Here is a 20,697-nt window from a genome sequence, read left to right as displayed (position 1 = left end):
TATTGGCAAAACATCTTTGTTTACACCTTTAGTGGGTATGCCGGGTTTTCAACTGGGTATGATAGATTCAGGATTTAAACGTTGGGCAGCTAGGGATGTGTCTTGCATGGGCGATTTATTTGAGGGAGATGTAATGATTTCCTTCGGAAGTACGAGTTATCTAATGGACATCTATTTCATTTTTTTCAAGTTAGACATTTTATTCAAAAAAAGATCACACTTTTGACTGATCCCTGCAAATCTGACATGGGGGGTGCTAAGGGCTAAGAGTACTCTCTGTCAGTACTTTATATCATCAGCTGGGGGGGTGCCACCTCAGATGAGTCTGATCGACTCTGCAAGATGTTAAGAGAACTGGGTGTTGAAGTTTCCTTAGAGGCATGGGAGGATATTTGGGAGAATGCAAGGAAGATATCAATTTGCAATAGGACCCATGCTTTACAGCTGAAGATTCTTCACAGGGTCCACTTGGCTCCAGAACGTTTGTCAAAGTTTAAACCAGAGGTATCTTCAGCATGTCTGAAGTGCAAGGTCTGCACGGGCACTCTTACCCATTATCTTTGGTCTTGCGATAGGCGTCAAACATACTGGAGTGCTGTGGTGGGTGCAATGGAGAGGACTTTGGGTGTAGGGGTGGAGAAGGACCCTATCTCTCTCCTTTTGGGCCTACCCACTGTATTTCCTACAGGTGTGCATAAGAAACAATTTTTCAATATTCTCACATTCTGTGCAAGGAAGAATATCTTGCTTGATTGAATATCCGAAAACCTCCCAGGCCTGTCGGGTTGGTGGAAGATTGAAATGGAGCATATTCCCCTGGATTTTCTCACAAATATGGTACACCACAAAACTGAGAATTTTTACAAGACATGACAGTCCTTTTTGGAATACCTGGACACAGATTTATCTGCCACACTAACAAGGGCTTTTATATAGCTGTAACAATTGTGTTTCACGAGTCCAATACCCAGGAGGGAGAAACTGTGAATGCATGAGTGTTTTCTTTGGCTGGGCTGAGTTATTACTATTTATTTGTTTGTTGTTGGTTATTTAGTTATTTAGTTAAATAGCTCGTTTAGGTTTTTTATAATTTTATATTTTCTATATATGTTTACACATTTGTACATGAGGGTGGGTTGGTTTTTTTTTATTATTTGGGTTTTTTTATACTGTTTTGAATTACATTGTTTTGTACTTGTAATATTAAAAAATCTATTTTTTTCTCAATAAAAATATATTATAAAAAGAAATGAAGGACAGATAGAGTGTGTGAACATCATATTGGACGTAGGACAGTTGATGAATAATAGCAGATATTTAAGGAGATATTCAACTCTTTCCAACCAAAGTATATTCCAGAGGGGAAAAAAGACTTAGAGGGGAGAAAGCATCTGGGGCTAAGTAAGGAAATTGAAGGCAAAGGCAAAAGGTAAGGTATTCCATATTGCAAAGATCAGTGGCAGGCTGAGGGTTGGGACACTTTAAAAGACAAACAAAGGGTTACTGAAAATGTAATAAAAAGAACGAACGTTAATCATGAAAGAAAATTAGTGCAAAATATAAAAATGGATAGCAAATGTTTTTACGGGTATATAAAATAGCTACGTTGAATGTTGGTTCCCTCAGAGAACAACACAGGGGAGTTAATAATGGGGAATACAGACATGGCAGAGACACTAAATCAATACTTTGCCTCAGTTTCATGGTAGGGGACAACAAAAACATCTCAATAGTATTGAATTGCAGAGGTTATAGCTAATAAGGAATTTAAAACAATTGCCATCACTAGGGGAAAAGTACTGAGCAAACTATTGAGATTGAGGTCAGACAAGTCCGCAGGGCCTGAAGGTCTACATCCTCGGGTCTTAAAGGAGGTTGCAGCAGAGATATTGTATCCATTGGTTATAATATTCCAAAATTCCTTTGATTCTGGAAGAGTTCCTGTGGATTAGAAACATGCTAGTATAATGGCCTTATTCAAAAAGGGAGGTAGAAAGTAGGAAACTACAGACCAGTTGATTTAATGTCTCTCATTGGGAAATGGTTTAAAATTAAATATTGATTCAATTATTTGGAAGTAGTAAATAGTAATATTTAGAAAAACAAAACACAATCTATTAGAGATGCCATGATTTGATGAAGAGTAAATAGTAATTGACTAATTGCTAAAATTCTTCAGAATTGGAACAAACAAAGTGGATAATGGAGGTTCCAATGTAGTATATCTGGACTTCCAGAAGGCATTTGTTAAAATTCTCCATAAAAGGTTAATACACGAGATAATATCACACAGGATTTGGGGAATTATATTAGCTTGGATAGAGGATTGGTTAATCAACATAAAGCATAGAAGCAACAAAAGTGGGTCTTTTTCTGGTTGGAAAGCTATCAGTAATGGGATGCTACAGGGTTAGAATGTACTATTGCCAAATTTACAGATGACACTAAAATAGATGGAAAAGTAAGTTGCAATGAATAAATAAGAAGTTTACAAATGGATATGGTTAGACTAGATGAATGAGCCAAATTTGGCAAATGGAATTTAAGGTAGATTAGTATGAAATTATCCATTTTGGAGAAAAGAATGAAATGGCAACTTATTACCTAAGTGAAGAGAAAGTTCAAAATGCTTTGCCATAGAGGAATCTATCTAGGTGTCCTCATACACAACTTGCAGAAAGCTAGTATGCACATACAGTAGGTAATAAGGAGGGCAAATGGAATTTTGTTTTTTATTGCTAAAGGAATGGAGTATATAATGTAGGGAGTGTTGCATATGTAAGACTATATCTGAAGTACCACATACAGTTTTCTTGCCCTTACTTGAGGAAGGATTTAATTACATTGGAGGCAATTCATAGGATGTTCACTAGATTAATTCCTGAGATTGTTTTAAGAAGACAGATTGAGCAGTTTAGACCTATACTCACCAGAGTTTAGAAGGAAGAGGGGAGATCTAACTGAGGTTTATAAAATGCGAAAGGAGATTGACAAAGTAGATACAGAGCAAATGTTTCCTGTTGTGGGCTATTTAGAACAAGAGGTCATAGTTTTAGGGTAGGGGGTGCCAGATTTAAAGCAGAGATGAGGAGGAACTACTTCTTTCAAAGGTATGTGACTCTGGAAATCACTTCCCCAGAGTGTGGTGGACGTTAGGACACTGAATAAATTTAAGGGGGAGATAGACAGGCAGCTTTTTAATTAGTCATAGGTTAAAGGATTATGGCAAGTAGACAAGAAAGTGGAGTCAAGGGCAAGCGGAGTTGAGTCACAATTGTACTAAATGGTGGAGCAGGCTCGAGGGGCCCGATTGCCTACCTCTGCTCCTAGGTTTGATGTAGCCCCTGTTGTAACCTAGGAATATTTAAAGATTGAATCTATAATCCACTATTGACTGACATGACGGAGGCTGGACCTGATTACATCACATATTTTAATCAGTCTGTTCTTTGTTAATGGTACCAGATTCCACCAAATATAGAGAGACATTGAGCGCAACTCACCCCCTAGAGGGTTCTTCTGGAGCAGTCTCTGTTGTGGAAAATGTCCTCCAGCTACCAACTGATATCAACAGAAGAGCAGGATCATCCCAAGGTATGTTTAAATTCTGAAGCAGGGATCACACTGACTTAATTTAAATCTAACACTTTCCTTTTTAGCGCATGCATTTCGTGTAAGGCGTTAGAAGTTCAGCTGGCTGCTCTTGTTCCCTCCTGTCTAATCTGAGTTGGTCCTGGTTTTAGAAACAGCACCAGAGGAAGTATTGGTGAATTTAGAATCAACAAGGAACAATAGTTTAATGCACAGAATTTTATCTTAGTTCACAACTGAATCCTCACTGCTGTGTACAAACTGACCAGGTTTTTAATCAGGCTATGTTCAGGACGGGGAAATAATAAGGAGATAGGTGTATGTCCTATGATTTGTGTGTTCTCAGTACAGTAAGTGGGGCCATAACTGTGAAGCTGTGGGATGTGGCGTGTGTTGGTGGGTCCCTTCTATTGTGTCTGTGCACTGTGCTAGAGCCTTGTGTAATCAAACTGCTTGTTGTTTGGTTAATCACTAGCCTTTGCACATTGTCTATAGCACTACCACTGGGGCCGACATTCTGCTATTTAACAAGGGAGTTCAATTTGAGGCCATTTATATACTATGGGAAGAATTCAGCCTAGTGGCTAATACAGGGCTGACAGTGCCCGAAATATATTTACACTCCTACCCTGGAGCTGTTAATCAATGATCTGAGTGAACTAACTCTGTCTGATCAATCTCTTTTCTCCTCTTTAGGGAAAAGCTCATTAACCCTGGATCCAATGACAGCAAACTACAATTTGGTTCTATCTGATGATCTGAGATCAGTAACATGGACGAAAACTGAACAGCCCTACCCACATCACCCAGAGAGGTTTAAAGATTGTCCTCAAATCCTCTGCTCCCAGAGCTTCTCCTCAGGATCCCATTCCTGGGATGTGGAGACTGATGGGGATTATTGGAGAGTAGGGATTGTGTATGAGAGCATAGAGAGAGAGGGGAAAATGTCTTATCTTGGAAACAGCTATAAGTCCTGGAGTTTGGATTTTATTGCTGGTTATGTCACAGCCCGGCATAACTCTCAGTTCATAGTCCTTCCATTGCTTCCGTCTGCAAACAGGATCCGAGTTCATTTAGACTATGAGGCTGGGACTTTGTCATTTTTCCAGGTCACTGACTCACTGAAACATTTATACACCTTTCAATCCACATTCACTGAACCTGTGTTTCCAGCATTTTATAGTTGGGACAAATCCCTAAAATTGTTAACTCATCCTGACATCTGAGACACTGTGTCAAGATTTGAGGTTTCAGCAAATTCGGTGATATAATTTCCAGTTTTGTAGCATATTGAGTTTTGCATATTCAGTCAAAAGCACCTCTTTTGCACCAACATGGATGGGGTCCTTTTGTGCTCAAATTGGAATGAATAGTCATTATCAAACACATCACACATGAAACTTAACCTGTTGAATTCTAATTGATTTTATGGTTGTCTTCAAAGACAAAGAATAGACCCGTTTCTGTGTACATCTCAAGTATATGTTAAATTATCAGTAACAGTTATTATTGTATCCTGACAATTACTGGTAATAATAGCTATTATTCTACACTTAAAATGCTGTGAAAACCAATAAATGTTTATGAACTCTTCTACCTTGTGGAATAATTTATTCCCTCGCAGTTGGCATCACTGATATAGAGGGCAGAGTGTTAGCACATTTGGTAGCACAATGCTTTTCAGATAGCAACCTTTACTTTTCTGAATTTTAATGTTGCTGTAATAAGCATATCATTGCATCAGGTTCATTTTCAAACTTTAGACTTGATGAATTTACAGAGATCTGTCCTTGCTCTTTGAACATCACAATTTGTTTTGGACACAGAGGCAATTTAAATGGCTTTGTTAAAAATCACACAACACCAGGTTGAAGTCCAACAACCTGTTGGATATAACCTGGTGTTGTGTGATTTTTAACTTTATATACCCCAATCCAACACCGGCACCTCCAAAAAATGACTTTGAACCTCTTTTGTGAGGGATAAGTGGTCTATGGGTATTTACAACTTGCTAGATTGGATCCAGGGCTCACAATGTGATCAATTCAGTGAGTTGTACACAGACTTTGAAATGTGGCCTGGTTTTTGGGGTAGAACCAGCCAGCACAGTTACAGAAATCTGGGCCTATTGACCAATGTCACTATCCACCTGTATTCTGGATCAGTTTGCCGCCTCCCTTGTCCAAAGTTAGGATGAGAAGAAATATGTTAGTATCTCACAGCAAATGTCAAAAAATAAGATTGTGTGAGGAGAAAATGGTGTGAATAAAAGGCTGATAGGTAAAGACATAATTGTTATGGAAAATTAGCCTTTAAAGGGATCTTTGAAGGGGTTGAATAAAAATATAAAGGAAAAGACTTTGTGGTGTTAATGGATAAGGCTGAAGATGTCGTAAATAGTCAGGGGTAGCCCATCCAGGAAATCCTTCCACTTAATTTTCACCTTATGACATACAGCTCCCCTGGGAATTTTTGGGGCATTGAATTGATGAGAAATTCCATTCAAATGGAAGTCAGTGCGGACAAGATGCCTTTGCCTCCTTGACACACTCAGTACACTGAAGCGGCATGCTACTGTCAGGGTCACAGACTCAATCATGAGCCAGGATAAAAGATGTGCCAGCTCCTCGAGAGATATCTAGCCCACTCCATACTCTAAGCTGAGAGATTGCTTTCATGCCTGGCCCTAGTACTGCCAGTTTGATCAACTTCCTCTGTAAGATGCATAGGAAATACTCATGCAGATGGACCTGAGATACCCCAGATGCACACCTCTTCTAAAGTGAAGAAACACCAAAGACCCGTTAACTTTAATCCGATACTCTGTGGCAGTGTATAGAAGTCAGATCCAGATGAGGAAGTACACCATGAAGCAGAATGTTTGCACATCCAAAAATAAATATTGATAATATGCCCTGAAGATGATTGACAATTCACTTCTCTGGGAATTGTGGGCAAGGTCCAAAAGCAGATAGATGTTGTGGCCCAGGTATGCATAGGACTGGTCAGGATGGATCATGTGGGTGAGCACTGTGCCAAAACAAGCAGGCAAAGATTTTGTAATCCATGCTGAGAAGAGGGACTGAAGCCAAATGTTGCAGAGAAGTCCAATTTGACCCTGCGATGTTGTGGATAAAGGGATGTAACCACCGGTGGTTGAGTTTGAGAAAAGACTGAGTGGACAGGACATAATGGGCTTTTGCATCCAGAGCTAAGATTTGCTGCTGGCTTCTGATGTTCAGCATTGGTAAGGATATGCCCTAGTATTACCATGAGGACACAATAACCTGGCCAAGGTTTACCAATTCACTCCCTTTCACTTTTTTCAAGTCTGTGACTGTGACAGTGCCCAGGCTCCTTGGCTAGCAGGGGATGATGACGGAAAGTGGGAAGCAAACATGGTCAGATCCCGAAGAGATCCCCAGCCAGTGGCCACCTCTGGATGGAATTGTACCTTGCGCCGGGAGCTTGCTTTCTCCTGAAGGTGTCTGGTTTGTGAGCAACTACTCCAGAGCGGAGAGGAGTGATTCATTTCCCCACCCATCACAGATGCTCCCTGGCTAGCAAGAGCCTACAATGCTGGACAGAGTCAGGCTGGACATTTGCGGAGACACCAGTGTGGTGCAGAGGGGCTACACAGCCAGAAATCCTGATGTGGACTTCCCTCCAGTAAGTGGGAGAGAGCTGTGGATGTGTGTAGAAACTGTCACACATCTCCTTCTAGACTGTGCCTTTGCAAAGGAAGTTTGGAGAGGGATGCTGTGGTTTTTGTTGGGGTTTGTCCCAAGCAGCTCTGTGCTGCGGGACTCTGTGCTTTACTGTCTCTTCCCTGCCACACACAAGATGGACATCAATTGCACCTGGAGGACCATCAACTCAGTGAGGACACTCTTTGGTCTGCCTGAAACCTGTTGGTCTTTCAGAGTAAGGAGTTTGCCTTGACTGAGTGTTGTGGACTGGCATATTAAGGGGTCCAGGACTGCGTGCTGGGGGGCACAGTAGGGACGGCTGCCGCAGAGGCGTAGTGCGGAAGGACCACAGTCTGGGGTCTCCCTGCTTAAGTTGAGTGTGGGGCTGTTTAGTTATCAGACCTCCTGGTGCCTCAAATGCATGTAAATAGTGTCTTGTTCATGTAAGAGACACCTTTGGTTTGTTTGTTGGATAGAGTCAAACTCCAGTGTTTATTTGTTTCTTCATACACAGAGCCGAGCTGCTTCAGTTACTGTATATGAATGGAAAGATATTTATTTGAATAAAATATACTTTGAAGTAAAAGAAAAGTCACTCTCAGTGTGACAGGATCAGACTGTCAGGGTCATTGTCCATGTGACAGAAGCAGACTGTCAGTGTCGGTGCGACAGGAGTAGACTTGTCAGGGTTAGTGTCAGTGTGACAGGATCAGACTGTCAGGGTCAGATGGTCAGGGTCATTGTCAGTGTTAAAGGTATCATGAAATTGGCAACAGTGTGGCCTTAAAGTGGAAGATCAGCCAAGTTTGAGCTGAATAGCAGAGACTGCATGTCCTGTTCCTGCTCCGATTTCCAAAGTGCCTACATCTAAAGAAACCAAAAGGCCAGATTATATTTGGGTTTGGACACTGGAAGGGAATAACTCAGGAATGAGGGGGGCTGAGCTGGGAGTCTTGGAATTTGAAACTCATTTTCTCCTCCAGTCAGAGAGAGCAGGGCTTACAATTGGCAAAGCTGTGCGGAGGCCACAAATAGATTGCCAAGAAATACAGGCATGCTCAGGGTGATAAAGTGATTGATGGAATATCACAGAAGTATTATGGTACAGACGGTGACCATTCAGCCCATCCAAACATTCTCTGGGCATCTTGACTTTATGTTGAACTCTTGTCATTTCTCCCCATAACCATGCACTTTGTTTCCATCTAGTGCCCTCGAATAACCTTCCTCCATCACTAGACAGTACCTTCCAAACCCAGGCTATTCACTGTCTGAAAGAAGCTTTGCCTCACCTCATATTTGCTTCTTCTGCAAAACACTGTGTTATCAGGTTCTTAATCCTTTTGCAAGTGGGAAGTTTCCCCTTATCTACTCTGTTAATCAAATCTCTCTTTTTTCTTTTCCTTTCCATGGAAAACCATCCCAACATTTTCAGTCTATCCTCAGATCTGAAGTTTTTTGGAATCAATCTCATAAACCTTTTCCTGCATTCTCTCACTACAATGCATTCACATCCTTCCTAAAATGTGGCAGTCAAAACACAAGTTGAAATCTAACCTAGCATCTCACAAAATCTCCCTTGTTCCGGTACTCTATGCCCCTAATTAATAAAGCCTAGAATACTCTCTGTATGTCCTGCTCCATTTAATGACTTATGTACGTGTACACCTGGACAAATACATGAATAGGAAGGAAATAGAGGGATATGGAAGGGCAAAATGTGTCGGCGCAGGTCCGAAGGGCCTGTTGCTGTGCTGTATTGTTCTTTCTTTGTTCTTTGACTGTCTTTGACAGTCAGCTAATTTTGGATCCATACTGCTGCTGACCGTTTATCTCTGTGAAAGAGAAACTAGTGTAGCATGGTACAATTGCAACATCCAGATGGGTACACAAAGGTTTGGAGGGATATGGGCCAAATAGGACTAGATTAATTTAGGATATCTAGTCAATATGGACAAGTTGGACTGTTTCTGTGTTGTACAACTCTATGACTCTAAAAGGCCATTTTTGACAGCTCAGCATTGATTGCCCCTGAACCAAAAGATGTCTCCCTGATGACCTGACTTTCCTTCAGAATATCGCACAACATCCCATGGAATTCCACGGTCAGTGTGTCTAACCTCTGAGCCTGAGAACTGTTGAGAACTCACGTAATTGTATCCAACCTCAGTGCTGACAAAAAGGACCAATCAAGCTTAGGGATGCATTGAGTCACTTGGCTACTTGAGGCTCTAATTAATTAATCAATGATTTGATTTTGATTTGGCTTGTTGACTAAAATATATATAGTTTGATAACCTAAAACATAAGACTGTACGCTATGGTAAAGACATTGAGTTTTTCCTGTGAGACAGACAGATTGAGAATCTCAGGAATGAGATTATGAACCAATCAAGGACAGCAATAGAAAGCCATAATGTGGAGGTGCTGGTGTTGGACTGGGGTGGACAAAGTTAAAAAAAAATCACACAACGCCAGGTTATGGTTCAACTGGTTTATTTGGAAGTACAGGCTTTCGGAACTCTGGTCCTTTGTCAGGCAGCTAGTGGAGCAGGATCATAGGACACAGAATTTACAGCAAAAGTTCTGGGATTTACATATTAATGAATCAAAATCTGCAACCCATTCTAAAAGATGAAAGATTTAACAGCAATCTAGGTTTGTTCAATATATTGCATCAATTGTATGAGACTATGATCTGTTGCTATAAATTCTGTGTCCAAGGATCCACAATAACACGATGACTTAACAGGACAAAACACTTCTTTTTTTTTGAAAATACAACATTAAATACATATAGCAAGAGAGATGTAATATTGCTGTTCTGAGGATGGGTCACTGGACCTGAAATGTTAACTTTGATTTCTCTTCACAGATGCTGCCAGACTTGTTGAGATTTTCCGGCAACTTCTAGTTGTGTAGAATGAAAGGTTGTTTATCTGTTTGCAGGCAGCATTCAAACATGATGGTTGAATTGGTAACATAAACAGATGCAAATGCAAATATCACAGTGATTGCAGAGGCATTTCTTCATTCTCCAAACTAATGTTTCTGTCTTTGTCTCTCAGGGATTAGCGTTTGCTTAGCTACTCTCCTTTTTATGTATTAATATACAGTCAGTTTCATACTCCTGACTAGTTTACTTGTGTTTTTACATTTCATCTGATCAATTTGGTTATCCTTTGCTGATTTTAAAACATCTCCTAATCCAGAGATTTACAATATTTTTGCAACATTATTTGACTCTTCTTAGGGACTAAAAATATACAAGCAACTGTGGATGCTGGAAATCTAAAACAAAAACAGAAATTGCTGGAGAATGTCTGTCTGAAAGCATCTGTGGACAGAAAGCAGGGTTAATGTTAACTCTACTTTATCTCCACAAATGCTGCCAGATCAATTGAGTTTCTCCAGCAATTTCTGCTATCTCTTCTTAACAAAGTTACTATTCTTAATTTCCTAAAATGCAACAGATGGACCTTTAGTACTTCTATTTTATGAAATGCTTTGAATAATATCTTGAAATGCATTGTTCTGTTTATTTTCCATATCTATTATATATGAAGGTGTTGTATCAGTTCCAGTGAGTCAAAGGTTAAATTTTCAGTCATATATTAAAAAAAAAGTAAATGTGAACAACAGAGAAATGAATAACAAACAAGGCATTCAAACTGTTAAGGCTAGAAGCCTTGTAGGGCAGAAACCACACTATCAGAGACCTTGGGTAATGAACAGAAAATGCCTATGAAAGACTGTGGGAAAACAAAGATAACATGAGACACACAGACATTGAAATGTGGTAATTGTAACACTTATGCTGTAATTTGTATAAAGTTTAAAAGTGCTCTGTAACTCACCAGAGCGCAATTTATTTTTCTTAGTATTAAGGCTTCTTCTCCCTATGTACGTACGTCATAAATGATAGTTGTCTTGTTTCTTAAAGTCCTCTTAACAATTTGTTAAGTTGACCTCGTATTAATCCATTTCTCCAAAAGTTTTAGTCAGTTCTACCTGCATGACTATACATTGTACACAAGAATTCAGAGCAGGGTTAGGCCATTCAGGTCCTATAGCCAATTATGTTCTTCACTAAGATCAGTATTTCTATGTTGTTGTATTCCAAACAAATTTTTGGATTTGAAATGTTAACTCTGTTTCACTCTCCACATATATTCTGATAACTGCTGAGCTTCTCCAGCAATGCCTTTTATTTTAGATCAGCATTTTTAAACATTTCAAATTTAAAGCACCTGCAGCATTCTACTTTTGGTTTGAAGGTTTTAGTTTTCTGCGTTTCAGTCTGGGCACCTGATTTTTACCCCATTAACATCAACGCATGGGAAAATCGAGCCCTTTTAAAAAGAACATTAACTGGTGCCAAGCCAAGAGACTCAGTCTGCTTTGGTGATGAAAAACTTCATGGACAATCTCACAGTGGAATAAGCTAAGGGAATAGTCTGGAGCCCTATCAGTTGAAATCTTCAAGATCCACACTTTCCATGGTCAAGACCATCTCAGCAGGTTCATCTGTTGTAAATGTTGGTAGAATCTGGGATATTAGATTCTGGTTCTGACTAAAGCAGATCAGAAAAGTCATCCAAACGGCCGCCGTTTCGCTGGAGCTGGACGATGCCCCAGTTGAATTGCTGGTGATTCTAGCAAACTGTGATTAAAGACTTGGGGAGGTGGAGGAGGGATGTTGTTTCAGCGCGGAAAGGCTCCATTCCAAACAAGAGTGCATTCTGACAGCCGATGCTCGGAAATGAGCTGACCGCCAGGAGATATGCCACCGACCCCCAATCACCTCACCACACCTCACAATCCGGAGAAGGGCTCCTCCCTTTCCCATTGCTTCCCCCTCCACCCCCCGGTCTGTCCGCGGGAACCACACTCCCGCTCCGGACAACTGGGCGCCATTAGCGCGAACACCACTGCGCAGGTGCAGCAGGAGGTCTCGAGGGCGCGGCTCTAACCGCCCCCCGCATTCAAACGGCAGCGCGCGCGCGCGCGCGGCGGCCACTGGCCACTGGCTCAGGGTGAGATAGTCCAGTCGCAGAGCTCCGCCCACGTGTACCGGCGTCGTCATCGAGAGGCAGAGGCTGAGACTTGGCCCAGGAGAAATGAGGCAGAGTGGAGAGAAGAAAAAAAGGCGACCATTGAATGTGGGAGAAAGTGTTAGACATTACAACTCTGGGGAAAAAAAAGTCTCTGACTGTCAATCCTGTCTATGCCAATCATAATTTTATAGACTTCTATCAACCTCCCCACGACCTCCAGTGCTCCAGAGAAAACAACCCACATTTTACTAGCCTCCTTACAGCTCACACCCTCTAATTCAGTCAGCATCCTGGTAAACCTCTTCTGCACCCTCTTCATAGCCTCCACATCTTTTCTGTGATGTGGTGACCAGAATTGAATGCAAAAATCTTAAGTGTGGCCAAACCAAAGTCTTATAAAGCTGCAACATGACATCTTGGCTCTTGTACTCAGTTCCCTGACCAATAGAGACAATCATTCTATATGTCTACTTTACCACCCAACTCTTTCAGGGAGCTATGGACTTGAATCCCTCTGCACATCAGTGCTGTTCAGGGTACAGCCATTAACAGTATACTTTTCCTTAATATTTGATCTTTCAAAGTGCAGTGCTTCACATTTAACTGGATTAAACTCCATCTGCAATTTCTCTGCCCATATCTACAACTGAACTATATCCTGTTATATCTTTTGACAACCTTCTACACTATCCACCACTCCATGAGTCTTTGTATTGTTTGCAAACTTATTAACCCACCCATCTACATTTTCATCCAAGTTTCATATATCACAAACAGCAGAGGTCCCAATATAGATCCATGCGGAACACCACTTGTCACTAATGGATGCATTACTTGTAATTTTCCAAAAATCATTGGATTCTGGAGAAGTACTGGAGGATTGGAAAACTGTCAATGTGACACCCCTATTCAAAAAGGAAGGGAGGCAAAAAAATGGGTAACTATAGTCTGATGAGCCTAACATCTATTGTTGAAAGATTTTGGAATTAGTTATTAAGGAAGTAATAGCAACACATTTGGAAAATCATTGTCTAGTCAACATCAGCATGACTTCATGACAGGGAAATATGTTTGATTAATTTATGAGAGTTTTTTGAGGAAGCTTCAAGCATAGTAGATAGAAGGGAGTCAGTAGATATGTTGTATATGGATTTCCAGAAGGCATTCGGCAAAGTACCTCAACAAAAGTTTTTTTTTAATGTACTCTTGGGATGTGGGTGTCTCTGGCTAAGCCAGCATTTATTGCCCACCCCTAATTGCCTAGAGGACAGTTAAGAGTCAACCACATTGCTGTAGGTCTGAAATCACATGTTGGCCGACCAGGTAAAGATGACAGATTCCCTTCCCTAAAGAACGTTAGTGAACCAGATGGGCATTTCTGAAAATTGACAATGGATTTCTGATCATCATTAGACTCCTAATTCCAGATTTAAAGAGAAATCAAATTCCACCATGACAGGATTTGAATCCAGATCCCCAGAACATTAGCTAAGTTTCTGGATTAGTAGTCTAGTGATAATACACTAGGGCATGGCTAGAAGATTTACTAATGGGCAGGGAACAGTGAGTGGGGATAAGAGGTTTCTCTTTCAGGTTGACAACCTGTAACCAGTGGGGTTCCATGGGGATCAGTGCTGAGATCACAACTGTTTAAAATATACGTTAATAACTTGGAGGAAGGAAGTGAAGGTACTTTAGCTAGATTTGCAAATGACACAGAAATACATGGAAATGAAAGTTGTGAGGGGATGCAGTTTATAGATATTAATAGGTTAAGTAAGTGGGCAAAATTTTGGTAATTGGAGTGGAAAAAAAGTGAAGTTGTTCATTTTGAAAAGGAAAACAAAAGAAACAGTATTATTTAAATGGAGAAAAGCCACAACACAAGGGAGTTGGGGGTATTTGTGAATTAAATGCAGAAAGCTAGCCTAGAGGTACAGCAAGTAATTAGGAAGGCTGATGAAATGTTGGCCTTTATTTCAAGGGAGTTGGAGTTAAGAGTGGGGATGTCTTACTGCAAATGTACGAGGTGCCGGTGAAACCACAGCTGGAGTACTGTGAGCAGTTTTGGTCCCTTTTTTAAAGGAGTTTCATTGGAAGCAGTTCAGAGGAGGTTCACTAGGATGATCCCCAGCATGGAGCGATTGTCTTATGAGCAAAGACTGAACAAGTTGGGACTCTACTCACTGGAATTTAGAAGATTGAGAGATGATCTCATTGGAACAAATAGGAATCTTAAGGAACTTGATAGGGTGTATGCATAGAGGATGTTTCCCCTCAGGGGACAATCTAGGACCCGAGGACATAGGCTCAGAATAAAGGAGTGGCAATTTATGACCTTGATGAGAAGGAATTTCTTCTCTGAGTGTTGAGAGTCTTTGGAACTCCATCCCACAGAGAGCTGTGGGGACAGGTCCCTTCGGTATATTGAAGACTAAGATAGTTATACTTTTGATAAGTAGGGGAATCAAGGGAAACAGGGAAAGGGCAGGAAAGTGGATGTAATAAATGTTGGATCAGCCATGATCCAGTTGAATGGTGAAGCAGGCTTGACTGGCTGAATCACCTACCGTTGTTCCAATTTCTTATGGTCCAGAGGAGAGACAGGTTGTTGGTGTGGATTCTTTTATCTCATCAAAGTTGTGAAGGCAGCACACTACTTTCTAGTCAAGGTGTAAGGAAATGTCTCTCTGAGTCTTTCTTCTCTTCTCCTTGTGAATCTTCTGTTTAGAGAAAGCAGCATTTTCAGGACTGCCTGATGAGGGCTCCTGCCTATATGGGCTGTCTAATGAGGATCCCCACTACCCCAACACACTTTCACTATACCTTGTTTCTAGGGGCAGGTAATTTGCTCTGTGTCAATCAATTGCCTGAATCCTTTTGACTAATGGCTATGGGATGGCTATTCATGATACTGGATGACTGTTATCCCCTTGCCCACCTCCTTTTGAAGGTTACTTTCCATTCCTTCTAAGAACAAAACCTTCTTATTTTTGAAAACATTGCACACATAATAGTGTAGTGTGATGCCTGATTAAACATTTCTTTATGCTAGTAGTTGGTTAGTTACTGTGTTGACAGTGACAATAACATATGACAAAAACAAGACCTCATGTTATACAGGAAATCAGAAATATGCAATACTGAGTAAACACGGGTTTAAAGAGGACCCATATTTCCAACAGTCCCCCTTTGAGAAGGAAATATACCTGTTGACTTCTCACAACTAATTTTTAATGAACCTATTTATTTCTAAGGTAAGGTTCAGTTCTTCATTTTCTTGATTATATATTGAAGATAACAGAAAAAAGCCAATAGAATTATTACTATCATACTTTGAGCAGCTACTAACTATACCTCAATCAAGGGATCTGACTAACACTAAACCTGGTCAAATTAGAAAGCACTCTGAGTTTTTAATTTCTTCTTCTATTTCTTTGTTCAACTGGACTGTTTAAACCAGATGCTCTTCCATGGTACTGGTCCTATCTCAAATTTATCTGATGTGCTGAAATAAAGGGGAAATTGGGTAGCCAAATTGAGATGGTGTTAGTACCTCATTCTTCATAAAGATATTAACTTTTAGCATTGTCATGACACGGGTACCTCCCCCCCCCCCCCCCCCCCATGCTTAATTTAAACCAGCAACACAAAAGATTTATCCTGTGCAGTAATCTGTGAAAATTTGAGAGGCGAAGAACTATCCCAATGATCGCTATTTAAAGTAAAAATTACCAACTTTATTTCTTAAAGTATAACAGAGAATAATTATCTAACAATTCCTTTCTCTAACCTATCTTTTACCTTTCCCTTCTACAATACTAGTCCGATAAAACCCCCCAAATAAGATTGACCAAAAATGCAACTTGCAAAACCAGCCAGCTGTCGAATCTTCTCTTTATGTCTTCCTCTGTCTTCTTTTCTTCTTCTTAGGGATTTCTGTGTCACAGGTCATGGATCAATAAAGGTACCTTTAAGAGAGTTATTCTCAGGGCAGCGTGCGTGTGTCACCTCTGTCACCTCTGCTTTTGCAAATTTAGTTTTATTTAAGTTTATCACCAGTTTTGCTTCTCGTAGTCATTCAAAGAGCTCTGCTAACTGTACCATGTAATTTTTCCAGGACTTACTATGATCACTACATCATCCAAATAGACTGCACAGTTTGTTAACCCAGCTACAACTCTGTTCATGGGTCTTTGGAATGTGGCGGGTGCGTTCGTCATTCGAAAAGGCATCGTGTTAAACTGATTTAGCCCATTTGGGGTTACAAATGCAGAACTTTCTTTTGCCATCTCTGATAAACGTATCTGCCAGTGACCACGCAGTAAGTCCAGCTTGATGATGTAAGTGGTTTGTCCGACTTTCTCGATACAGTCCTCCAATCTCCGTATTGGGATGTGAGTCTGATTTTGTAATGACGTTGACCTTCTGATAATCCACTCAGAATCGTTGAGTCCTGTCAGGTTTGGGAACTAAGATGATCGGCGAACTTCACTTGGTCTTGGTTTGATGATGTCTTTGTCGAGCATGGTCTCCATCTCCTTCTGGACCTCTCTGGCTTTGAAAGGGTTAAGCCGATAGGGGTGTTGTTTTATTGGAGCAGTATTTCCTATGTCTGCTTCATGTACAATATCATTTGTCCTCCGCATCTGATTCTTATATATGTCCTTATACTGCAGTAACAAATCTTTCAGCTGTGTTCTATGCTCTTGAGACAGATAGCTTACTAACCTATCCCACTCCTCAAGGACTTCTCCATTTTTAAATCTATTTTGAGGCACATCACAATCCACATCATCTGGATTTGATTCCTCGCTCTGCGGGGCAGTAACTAATACCTTTTTTTACAGTTCTTTCTCTCTAATATAATATGGTTTCAGCATGTTCACATGACAGACCCAATACCTTGTTTTTCTATCTGGCACCTTTACTGGATAGTTCATCTGACTCAACTCTTTCTCATTTTGAGAGGGACCACTAAACTTGCCTTTGAAGGGATCTCCTATCACTGGTAACACTACTAGCATATCATCCTCTCAGGAAAATGTCTGAGTCTCCAAGCTTTTATCTACCACCTGCTTCATTCTACACTGTGCCCTCTTTAGGTCCTGTTTAGTTAACTCACCTACTTGATTTAGTCTCTCCCCCTTCCCTCCGATACATAATCTTAGTGTGAGATCTCCAACTTTGGTCCTGTCAATTTGTCTTTAATTAATTTCAAAGTGCCTCTCAGTTCATAACTGAATATTAACTCAAAGGGAGTGAACGGAATAGATTCATTTGGAGCATATCTAATGGGAAACAATGTGAATGAAATGCCTTTACCCCAATAATTCGGGTAATCCTGACAGAATGCTCTCAACATGGTCTTAAAGGTCTGATACCATCTTTCTAAAGCTCCCTGGGTTTCAGGATGATACACACTGGATTTTAAGTGCTGTATATCTAAGCTATCCATAACCTCCTTAAACAGCCGAGCAGTAACATCTGACCCTTGATCCAGCTGAATCTCTCTGGGTGGCCTGTACTGCGTGAAGAAAGCTACTCTGCCACCTGTTTTTACCTTGATACTTCATAATGGAATTGCCTCCAGAAATCTGGTAGACACATCCAATATGATTAGCAAGTACTGGTTCCCACTTTTATTTCTCGGGAGGGGATCTACACAATCAATTATAACCCGTGTGAAAGGTTCTTCAGATGTGGAAATTGGCAACAAAGGGGCTGGTTTTATTACTGCCTGTGGCTTACCTATCATTTGGCATGTATGACACGTATGGCAAAAGTCAACCAAATCCTTGTGCATTCCAGGCCAATAAAAATGTTTTTGTACCTTAGTGTGAGTCTTTAGTATCCTGAGGTGACCTCCTAGGTCAGGTAGTTCATGTGCTACCCATAACACCTCCTGTCTGTATGCTACCGGCAACACAATCTGGTGCACTTCGGCCCATTTCTTCTCTGCACTAACCTGCCATGGTCTCCATTTCCGCCTTTGGATTCTATCTTTCAGATAATAATCCTCCGGAATATTCTTTGCTTCCTTTTTGAAGTACACATCCACATGTGTACTATTGTCTTGTCTTGTTGCAAGTCCCGTAGCCTTCCAGGAATAAACACTTCTGTCTGACCCTCTGCCTGTTCAGGTTTTTCCTGCAACATTACATCAAACAGGATATCTGCGAACTGAACTCCCTCATCTTTCTCTTTACTTTTGGATTTGTGCTGTGACTTATGATAGTGGGATCTGGTTATCACACAATCGGGGAAAATACCAGGATATTTCTGTTTTAACTCCTCAGTTTCTTGGTCTTCCTTGAGCATCTCAACAAGTGGTGTCACTCTCACCTTGGATCCTGCCAAACCATTCCCAAGAACAAACTGAATTCTTGGAACTGACACTCTGTCAATCACTATCACTGTAACTTCCCTAGTCTTAAGTTCCCCAACCTGATCTTACATAGGGGAACGCTAAATTTCTGTCCATCTATCCCACAAATTACCACACTCTTGGGTAACATCAGAAAGAGTGAATATTCGCTTGTCCCTTACTATCAGCGATTGGTTAGATCCTGTATCTCTCAAAATTATAACTTCTTGTCCTTCTCCCCCTGTTCTTTCCGAGTAAACATTACCCACAGAGTGAATTCTTTGTAGAGATCAGGTATTAACTCTGTATCCAGCCTCTGCCGAGGCTGTGCACTCTCCTGCATCTCCTCGGCTTCTTCTTGGGCTCTCCTTTACTACCTTCAGTAGTGCCACTGGCTTAGTTTCTTTTACTACAACATTTCCCACAGTGCCTTTCTTTAATGACCATCACTGTGACTTTACGTGTCCCACCTTTTGGCAATGAAAGCACCTTTTCCCAGTGCCCTTCTGAAACCACTGGCACTGTAATTTTCTGTGTCCCACTCCCACACCTGAGTCTTTCCTGTCCACCCTCTTGGACTTCTTTAACCTGTGGTGAACTCTTATCAGTTTCCTCTATTCTTGATTCTGTAGTGTAGGATCTCCCCTTCTCCCAACTTCTATCCCTCACAGGACGAAATTCTGGTCAGAAACTTGTCTTATGCACCAACATGTACTCATCTGCTAATTCTGCTGCCCTTCTCACTTCCTGGACTGTCTGTTGCTCCGAGTTAATTCTTACCATCTCTGGAAGTGAGTTTTTAAACTTCTCCAGCAGAATAATCTCTCCTAGAGCCTTAAAGGTCTTATCTATTTTCAAAGCACGCACCCATCGATCAAAATTATGATGTTTAATTCTTTCAAACTCAACATAAGTCTGACCTGTTTTTTTCTTTATGTTTCTGAGCCGCTGTGTATATGCTTCTGGTACCAATTCATAAGCACTTAAAATAGCTTGTTTAACCTCTTCATAATCTCTTGACCCCTCATCTGACAGCATGGCAAACCTCACTAACTCTGCCTACCAGTTTAGTCTGAACTAGCATTACCCATAAATCCTCAGATCACTCCATCTGTCTAGCCAATTTTTCAAATGAAATAAAGAAGGCATCAACATCATTTTCATCAAAATGTGGCAGAGTTTTGACATATTAGTATATATCCAAACTATTAAATTAGATTGGCAGGGGGGTGGGAACCAGAACTACATATCTGAGAGGGGAGGTAGTTGTAGATGGGGCAGTGACAGGATGTAGTGAATCTATCAGGGAGGTTTTTCATGTGATGAAACAAAGGGATTGGTTAAAGTGTGTCTGCTTTAACGCAAGGCGTGTCAGAAATAAGAGTGATGAACTTAGAGCATGGATCAGTACTTGGGACTATGATGTTGTGACCATAGCGAAGACGTGAGTTTCACAGGGGCAAGAATAGTTGCTAGATGCTCCAGGGTATGGAACATTTAAAAAGAACAGGCAAGGCGTAAAAAAGAGGATGGGGTATAGTATTACTAATCAGAGAGTGTGTCATAGCTACAGAAATGAAGGTTGTTGAGGAAGGTTTGTCTACTAAGTTAGTATGGGTGGAAGTTAGGAGTAACAAGGGAGCAGCCATGTCTTTGGGGGTTTTCTACATACCCCCTAATAGCAGTAGGGAGATCGAAGAACTCATAGGCAGCGAGATTTTGGGAAAATGCAGATGTAGCAGGGTTGTTGCTTTGGGTGACTTCAACTTCCTCAATATTGACTGGAACCTCTTTAGTGTAGATGGTTTGGATGGAGTTGTTTTTGTCAGATGTGTTCAGGAGGGTTTCCTTACTTAGTATGTAGACAGACCGACGAGGGGAGAGGCCATTTTGGATTTGGTGCTCGGCAATGAGTCAGGACAGGTGTCAGATTTCACGGTGGGAGAACACTTTGATGACAGTGACCACAAGTGCCTCACATTTATCATAGCCA

At 40.9% G+C, this 20,697-nt stretch overlaps 1 protein-coding gene across 2 annotated transcripts in view; it reads left to right on the top strand.

Annotated features, from left to right (window-relative positions):
• The window catches only part of LOC122556785 (E3 ubiquitin/ISG15 ligase TRIM25-like), an 84,283-nt gene that overhangs the window by 44,692 nt on the left and 18,894 nt on the right, over positions 1-20,697 (top strand). The window contains exons 9-10 of one of the 2 annotated variants that reach the window (XM_043703954.2): positions 3,466-3,594; positions 4,288-5,178. In XM_043703954.2, coding sequence (XP_043559889.2) covers positions 3,466-3,594; positions 4,288-4,817 — 659 coding nt within the window. In that variant the 3' untranslated portion in view covers positions 4,818-5,178. Of the gene's footprint in view, positions 1-3,465; positions 3,595-4,287; positions 5,179-20,697 lie in introns of those variants that run through there. The other variant, XM_087995061.1, reaches the window with a different exon arrangement.

The sequence above is a fragment of the Chiloscyllium plagiosum genome, unplaced genomic scaffold (genome assembly GCF_037043375.1).
Source record: "Chiloscyllium plagiosum isolate Xiang-an unplaced genomic scaffold, Cpla_swu_hap1 HiC_scaffold_16, whole genome shotgun sequence".
NCBI classification, from domain to species: domain Eukaryota; kingdom Metazoa; phylum Chordata; class Chondrichthyes; order Orectolobiformes; family Hemiscylliidae; genus Chiloscyllium; species Chiloscyllium plagiosum.
The sequence above is the reverse complement of the archived record's forward strand: the minus strand, read 5'-3'. Positions and strand labels throughout refer to the sequence as shown.